The sequence below is a fragment of the Phodopus roborovskii genome, unplaced genomic scaffold, assembly GCF_943737965.1.
Source record: "Phodopus roborovskii unplaced genomic scaffold, PHOROB, whole genome shotgun sequence".
Classification (NCBI taxonomy): Eukaryota; Metazoa; Chordata; class Mammalia; order Rodentia; family Cricetidae; genus Phodopus; species Phodopus roborovskii.
The window spans coordinates 5,072,226-5,080,926 of record NW_026126460.1 but is presented as its reverse complement, the minus strand read 5'-3'; the positions used below and the strand labels follow the sequence as shown (position 1 = coordinate 5,080,926).

Genomic DNA, 8,701 nt, shown 5'->3' with positions numbered 1-8,701 from the left:
TGTTCCTCTTTTCCCCAACTTAAACTTCCCTTTCAGTTCCCTATCCTGTTTCAAGTATGTTCTGTTATATCCTTCCCCCCTTTTAGTATCCTTTCTACTTTCCTGGTCTATTCCAATGCACAGAAATTTAAATCTAGACCCTCCATATAAAACATGCAATTTTTGCACGAGTTTGACCTGTTTCACCAGACATACTGATCTCTAGTTCCATTCATTTGCTTACAAATGTCACAAATTCATTCTTCTGTACACGGGAATTAGATCCCATTGGGTGTATGCATCACATTTTCTTCACATGCTCCAGTGTCCACAGACATCTAGGCTGGCTCCATTTCTTCGCTGTTAACAGTGAACAAACATAGATGCTCTACAGAGGTCAAGCTGCTATAGTTCTATCCAGTCTTTCTATTTGGATGTTGATTAAAACATGTCAGGCCACATCGACTTAAAATCTTACAAAAAACCTGGGTCTACTAATGCAGAGATATAAAAGTAGTCTCAATAATTCATGTCTATAAAATTAGTCTGACACATACATATAAAATATTAGAAAGACACCAATGCAGTGCCGTAGTTTTGTGTTTACATGTACACACACATCATATTCGAATGACACTAAACACAACACCACTGTGGTGCTGTAGTTTTGTCTTTTACTTTGACCTCTTTTAAAGAACACTATCAATGTGTGGAAAATGCTTTATTGTATCATGTCAATATACTGCAAGAGACATTTCCAAATAATACAAAAGTAATCCACAGACTTAATTAAGTGAAAATCAAATGATCCAGAAACGTTTCTTCCTTATTTTCACAGCAATTATTTAAGAGTTCATACCCTGATTTGTTCCAAGAAAAATTATTCTAGTAACTTTGAGTGTTCAATCCGTGCAATAGTCCAGTCAGGCTTTACTCCTTGTGTAAATTCCCTCTGAAATCTAGAAAAAACATAAATATTGTGATCTTCCACTGACCCAAACATGCTCAGATAGCTATACAACTGGAAAGCATGAAGTAGAAGCAGTATTTAGAAAGAAGCTAATCAGATGGTTAATGGTAAGTCACAATTCAAATGTTTACAACATAATACTGAAGTACACCCTAACTCCCACATTTTTAATAGCCTGATCTATATTCAACACTCACTAGCCCCTGAAAGAAACTTGGATCTTGTTAAGTACATGCCTTAATATGAGCAGAAGGAAACTGGACTCTGGGTACACAAATAGCACTTTAAATATCAGCATACAGGAAAAGACGGTTGAACATCACACTGTTTCCAATTTAGTGAGAAGTTGTGGAAGAAAAAGATTTTTATTTTTAATTGTATGTGTGTGTGTGTGTGTGTGAGAGAGAGAGAGAGAGAGAGAGAGAGAGAGAGAGAGAGAGAGAGAGAGAGAGAGAGATTGTGATGTGGGTGCTCATAGAGGCCAGAAACATTAGCTCCCAGTGAAGTGGATTACAGATGGTTGTAAGACCTAGGAACTGAACTTGGATCTCCTGCAAGAGCAATATGTACCTTTAACCACTGAACCATCTCCCTAGGCCCCAGTCTTGATATTTTTGAAGCACCCTGGTCTTATAAGGAATATTAGATGAGACAAAATTCAGTACTGATGAGACAGATCTTAACTATAAACATATTTTTAAAGAGGCAATTAATAGATTTAGGCTAAACAAGTATTTAAAATCTAGATAATATTTTGAATAATTATAATCAAAGCATAAAACAACAACAATAAATATTTCTCAGACCAGAAATGATAGCAAACTACTTTAATCCTAACACTCAGGAGACAGAGGCAAGTGGATCTGTGAGTTCTAGATCAGCCTGGTCTACATAGTAAGTTCCAGACTAGTTGGGAATACATAGTGAGACCCTGTCTCAAAACAAACAAGCACAAACAGAAAACTTACACAAGTGAATAAAAAAAAGAATATGATTCTTATATAACTTCGTAGTACAATATATTTTAAAAAATTTATAAATTAACTGGCAAAATAACAGTAATATTCTCTTACAAAGTGTGTTTTCATTGACATATTTTAACTGCTCATCTTTCCAAATATTATAAAATACTGTCTCTTCTAAATCTCTTTAAGGGCAGACAGCATCCCTTCACTTTAGCATCTAACCTGGAGTGTTCAGCATATGAGAGGTTATAAACATCTTATGAATGAATAATACCTATGCCAACTATGGCAGACTTGAATTTTCAAAGATGGAGAAATCTTATGTTTCATCCCACACATGCCTCTGCAATGTGACCTTACTATTTATTGTTTTTCAAAATGGGGGTTGGGGTATCTCTAGATACCCTTTAAACTGTACAAATGCTGTGACTACTGACAGCAAAGTATAGCTAAATAATGGTGCTTTAGTTCTGTTTATGAGCCCATCAGTTTCCAAGTTCTACCTCTCAGCATCCAGTCACCAGGCAAATGGTGTTAAGTTAAACTAAAGCTGCAAAAGTCCTAGAGAAAGCGATGCCACATGTGGGATGAAGCCCTTGTGGGAATGAATCCTCCTGTCCCTGACACCCTACCCGACACAGGAGAGACCAAGGAAATTCTAGAGGGAGCTTCTGTAACTAATAAAGCAGTGACTCATAGGTAAAGACAATGGCTCTTTGAAGCCATTGACTGCTGGTTATTATTTTTTTTTCTTTTTCTTTTTCTTTTGAACAGGGTCTCATTGTGTAGCCCTGGCTGCCCTGGAACTCAACTGTACAGACCAGGCTGGCTAGATAGATCCACCTGCTTCTACCTCCTGAGGACCAGGATGAAAAGTCTGAATCACCACGCCCAGTGAAATGTTCCCACTTTAAACAATCCCATTTCATATTCAGTTTTTCTTCATAAATAACTTGTCAAATTTCAGTTCCTCTCTTTCTAAAGCTATCTTCAGTTTTCATACTTTTACACTGCCTTCCAGTTTCTAGACAACAAAGACAAAATGTACGATCATACTCACTCGTAGCTTGCACTCAGCAATTGTTTGCTTTCCAAGCTCTGATCCCCCAACTTCACCTGGAACACACTGGCCCCACTTACAGACCCAGTGGGGATGTCGGCACTAGTCAGATACCAAAAGCACATCAGGATGTTAACGAACTTCCTTCCTTAGAGAGAAAACACACACAAATACACACACACACAATCAGCATATCTATCAGCTACATAGCCGTAACAAGATCAGGAACAGTACACTTGTCCCAGGCCAGCCTTTGTGCACACTCCAGTGTAACTTAAAATACATTTTCTTTTCCAAAAAAATGTCTTAGAGCTTTGTCCTCTTTGTTGAAAACATACTTTTCTAAGTACACTACATGGGTTGTTTTTAACTTACACCATTTCCTAAGATTAAAACAATCTTAAGGCAAATACCGGACCCCCACACAACAGAAGAGAGAGGCCACACCTACAATTTTGCTCCTACTTCAACTGTTCCAAAGAAAGGCCCTTGTTTTTTCACTCTGTTGAGCCTAAGTCTCACAATGTATGTGTAACTCAGTTAATAACTAGAGTGCTAAAATTGAATTTGAAATGTTAGGGAAGAATGAAATATCACCCAAGATACCTTTGCAAGTATTTCAAATTAACTTGCCTGTGAGCTCATCTATTAAAAGTCCTCTATTGTCATGGCCTTACAGCAGTGGCTATCCCTCTTAAATTCCTGCCTTATGATGCACACATATGAAAATCTGTATATGGACTGATCAATCAATGAACTTTTGGGTGTGCTATTATAAAATTCATGAACTGGAAAATAAAAAGAACCAGATAACCACCGAAGTTCCTTCCAGCTTGAACACTGTTACCTAATTCAACTTGGGAGTTTTGTAATCTTTTTTCTTAGCTGTCTTTATTTGATACTGTTTTTGTTTTCTTTTATACTTTATTCTTTCCTTGTAATACACAGCCAGAAATGTAAACTATTCAAGTGTTTCCTACACTTTAGGAAATATGATATATTAATATTTTTATTTGAAAACGGGAGTGGCCTGTTGTAAACAAACTATTTTCATCAACATATGTGAGGATTTTCTTTTTTTTGAGGCAGGGTCTCTCTTTGTAATGCTGGCTGGCCTTGAACTCAGAGATCCTCCTCCGTCTGGAAGGTGGGGGGGGATGAAAGTTGTGAGCCATCACACCTGGCCTTGGATTTTCTTGCTGTGTAGTAACAGTAACCAGGCAGAGATATAGCCAGGCACCACCTTTCAGAGTTAGGTATTTAAATAGCAAATCTAGCATTTTTTTTTTCTTTTTAAACTCATACTTTTTAATTTGTTATGTATATTAGGTTGTTGGTTTTACAAACTAGAAATGTGATACAGGCTTTGAAGGCCTACAAATGTCTGTTCACACAGACGTAACTCGTCTATCCTGTGGTATTCACTGTTGTGGTTATTTGAACAATTAATGGCCATGTAAAGTTGCCTTGGCCAATGTTACCTTTCTCATCATAGTAAATGGAGATGTCCCCTGTTGATGTGTAGACAATATCATCTACCTCCGCAGCAAGTGCATTTTTATGGTTATCAGACAGTGAAGTGAGCTTTTCTTTTAATGACTGTAGCACCTGAGTCGGAAAAAGAAAAACAGCAGTTTACCCATTCAAGTTTTTAAAGTATTTTAAAAAGTGATGTTTATCATGGCATTTTCCAAGACCTATTTTTAAAATGTTGTACCTTATCTATTCATCCTCAAAAATAAAACTAAAAGTTATTCAATTAAGTAATTACTGACAGAACATAAGTGAGACTAGGTATCATTCTATTGCAAGAGTCATACACTTTTTAAATTAAAAGAACACTTTACCTCTTTGGCTACAAGTTCTTCCAATAGATCAAATTTACACTGTGACAGCAACTTAGATACATGAGCAAAAGCCTTGAAAAAAAAAAAAAAAAAAAAAAACAGAGGGGAAAAGGTTACAATTATTTCAAAAGATCATATAAAATATCATACAATATACATACTTAGATGGTTATTGTAACAAAGATTTTATGAAAAATGGGATATAAAAAACTGTTACAATAATGTTGGTCATGCCTGCTATTTTAAGCTGAATGACGTTTTACAGATAGTGTGGTCACATATATAGTTGCAAATGAGCCAACTACTAATTATGAATCCATTTTTAGGTCCTGGGAAATTAGTGTGTGGCATATGTATACTAGATATGTCAAAAAAAATTACTGTGCATGTTATTTTTAAATGATGATGTAACTAACTATGATCTACCTCTTAATCATTTATAGACAACAATGAGAAAGTAGGATGCTCCAGAGTTTGAACTGTACTGGAAGTTTAGAGAGCTGGATTATATACAGAACCTCTGGAAGAGATATAAGGTAAGTTTAGGAAAGTGGGAGAAAAGGAAATAGTTTATCATCTACAACAGTGACTCTCAACCTGAAGTATGAGGTCTTAAGGAGAGAGAAGAGAAAGCCTAATTCTCCACATTCCCAGCAATGAGGGGGAAAGTTGGTACATTCTTATCTTGTATTTCCAGAGCTTTCAGTCTGCTAAGAGAAGACAAGTTCACGGATTAGTAGGGGGTAAGAGCAGTGGGATCTAAGAAGCACACAGAGAGCCATCTACTCTAATCCTGGAGGAACATAGACGTTTCCCTAATGGAAGCAGCTGAGATCTGGAGAACTGGCTGGAGAATGGAGTTACATGGGTATGTGAGACAGAGAACACTGCAAATTATTACTGGTCTACCTGTCTTCTCTGTCATGCTTATGTTGAAGCCCAGAACTCTCCTTTGAAATGTGATTCCATTTGCAGACAACCCCTTTAAAGAAGTCATAAAAAAAAAAAAAAAAAAAAAAGCTGAGGTGGTCAATGTAAGTCCTAATCCAGTATCACTGGTATCTTTGTGACAGGAGGGATGGTATCCAGAAGCCAGATAAACAAATGCAGAGGCCTCAGGAGAAAGCAACCCCTTGGATGCCTAGGTAGTGAAACACTTCTGTTTAAGCTATTCAGTCTGTGGCCCTCTGCTCTAATACAATGCAGATGACTTCTGAGAAAATGCACATATACAAATGGTACTCAGGGTCAGAGGTCTTACAATGTTTGGGAAGCTCTCACATGTAATATGAGTGACAATCTAGACAAAAGGAACTATAATCATTATGCAGAAACCTCATCTCTAGTTTGTGTGGTTGAGATCATACCTGAGAAAATTGTCCTAAAAAGTAATTATTATAGTGAGGCTTCCCTGGTAAGATTCCAGTGACACAGAAATGTCTACCTCAAGACACTTTAGAAACGGCCTCTTTTTCTGAGAAAACACTGAATGACTGTACAAGAAAGCTCAAAGAAATAGTACTTGACTCAAGGGTAGTTAAGAAGACAAAGTTATATATATCGATGGCAAGTGGGTGCATTAGAGTATGTATTTCCTTATCTCATGATAAATATTTGCCTAGATTATATGTATTCATTCCAACTGCTGATGGCTGGAAGACCAAGGCTGTTTTTATTCTTAGAAATTTATTTCTTCTTATTCTATGTGTTTCAGTACTTTGCCTGCATGCATGTCTATAAACCACTGTGAGCATAGTGTACTTTCTAGGGCCAGAGGACAGGGTGAGACTCCCTGGAACCAGAGTTGCAGACAGTTATGCACTGCCAAGTGGGTACTGGGAATGGAACCTAGGGCCTCTGGAAGAGCAGCCTGTGTTTTTTAACCACTGAGCTCTCTCTCCAGCACCAAGACTACTTTTGAGCTGTGTGCTTTAAATTTAGCACACTAACTTTTCTAAAACTTGACTTCATCATGCCTAAAAGAGGATTAGACAAGAGACAGGCCCTTTCAATTTCATGTTCTATGATGCTTTCTATTCCTGACACATAAATGAACTAGTGTAGTCATGTACAGGTGATGAGGTAGACTCACACCTGGGCACTGCAATTTATCTCCACATGGACAACTGACACAGCGAACACAAGTAGCAAATTCACCCTCATTATGACACTGAGGCAGCCATTATTACTCATGCTTTCTCCCTTTTATTTTTGTGTCAACACATGCACCAGCCAAGAGTTGACTCAAGGAAAGGAGCTAATACTGACAGTGATAACATGAAATTGCAAACACTAATTTATAACTAATAACCTCACACAAGTTGGGTATAAATGGCTACAATTTAGGGGAAAATCTGAAATAAGTCAGGAGTAAAATTATAAATACTGGTACATAGTTAATTACAGTCAATGCCATTAAATTATTATGCTGATGGCCTTTGGCAATATGAACTGGGGGATAAATTATAACCTTTACCAGTCAATAGTTCAGAAATGGTAGGGGTTGACAAAGAAAACTGAAGAGAAAATTAAAATAGCTTTCCATCCTAGAAAGATGCACGTACACACAAAGCCTGTAAACAATCTCGGGATTCAAAGTGACCACTGTAAGGCAATAGCATCTGCCCTTCAGGAAGGTCATGATGGGCAAATCAGAACTAGGAACCACCAAGCCTAAGTAGTCCTAGTTTGCTTGGTCTGGGCACTTAGGAGACCAGCAGCCTCTGCAAATGCCTCACAATCCTGAAGGAATACATAGGTAGAGGAGGAGGAGTAGGGTACTACAGTTGTGTCAGACAGCTGGAAGTACATTCCGCCTTTATACCTGAAATGATATCATAGTACTCTGGCTGCGTTTATTCACTATTCTTCACTATAATTTTATCCACTCAATTTACTTAACAAATACTTATGGAGTGCCTACTGTGTGTGCTGGGCTCTGACTTCTCTAATTATCTAATTCTGGAAAAAAATCATACCCAGAAAAAAGCTAAACGGTTTTAAAGGGGCAGGAACAAACAGGCTTTGAGCTCACTTCTGACTCAAGGCCTGAAGTGAAAAATACAACTGGAAGGCCTTCAACTTAGTTTTTCCACTGAACCCCTCCTTCTCAACGACCACGCAAACACACCTAGATGTTCATTAATGAAGAATTCAGCGTCTGGGTCACTACCATGGTTTGGTAACTTGGATCGCAACGAAGAACTTCACAGCTAAACACCTGAGCATGCAAGAGCTGAAATGCATGAGGCGAACAGGGTAGGGAAGCACACAAACCTGCTTCGCTCCCTCCGAGAACTCAGCGATACTGAACTCCTTGTCGAAATAGGCCCAGATAAGGAAGGCGTAAATTCGAGTCCGGACCCAGTTGATGGGGTTGGAGAACCCCAGAATGATCATTCGAGTCTTCTGGCGTTGCTGGGGCTGCTCCTCGGTGCTGTAGCTACGGCTGGGAGCAGCGGGTAAGGAAGCGAGGGCTGGGGGAAGTTCTGCCCGGCGGAGCAGGGGCCTCCGGGGCCCCCAGGAACGCAGCGCCGGGCTTGCCCAGGGCCAAGTGCAGCGAGGGGCCGGGGCCGGGGCCGCGCTTGAGCCCAGGCGGCGGCGACATAAGCAGCAGAATTCACTTGGCGACAGCCTCACCTCGGTGGCACCGAGAGTCCGGAGTCGGGTCGCCCGGCCGGGCAGAGGCAGGAGACGGGCGGCCAGCGCCATGTTCGTGACCTTTCACCTCTGTATGCCTGTGCAGTACTGAAAGGAGGCCGGAGGGAAACCCGCACGGCGGTATCGGGGAAGTGGAGCGAAGGCCGCCTGCTGCTGCCACCTCTGGTGGGTCTGCTCCTCGCGGCTGTGTGACACACTCTGCCCAGGCAGCCGGCCATTG

At 39.6% G+C, this 8,701-nt stretch overlaps 1 protein-coding gene across 1 annotated transcript; it reads right to left on the bottom strand.

Moving 5' to 3' along the window:
• Positions 1-687: 687 nt before the first annotated feature.
• Maip1 (matrix AAA peptidase interacting protein 1) lies at positions 688-8,583 on the bottom strand. The gene is made up of 5 exons (XM_051190232.1): positions 8,098-8,583; positions 4,822-4,893; positions 4,456-4,582; positions 2,975-3,122; positions 688-938 (listed from the first exon to the last, which is right to left on the bottom strand). Exons 1-5 carry the CDS (start codon positions 8,530-8,532, stop codon positions 860-862), a joined length of 861 nt encoding a protein of 286 aa, XP_051046189.1. The 5' UTR covers positions 8,533-8,583; the 3' UTR covers positions 688-859.
• Between the last annotated feature and the right edge of the window lie 118 nt (positions 8,584-8,701).

Bases quoted from the DNA above. Each gene is read 5' to 3' on its own strand.
- Maip1 (XM_051190232.1), bottom strand. From the start codon at position 8,532: ATGGCGCTGGCCGCCCGTCTCCTGCCTCTGCCCGGCCGGGCGACCCGA. The intron at 4,894-8,097 runs GTTTGTGTGCTT...TTTTTTTTCAAG, and splicing joins TCTCGGAGGGAGCGAAGCAG to GCTTTTGCTCATGTATCTAA. The intron at 939-2,974 runs GTGAGTATGATC...TGTTTTTTCTAG, and splicing joins TTGCTGAGTGCAAGCTACGA to ATTTCAGAGGGAATTTACAC.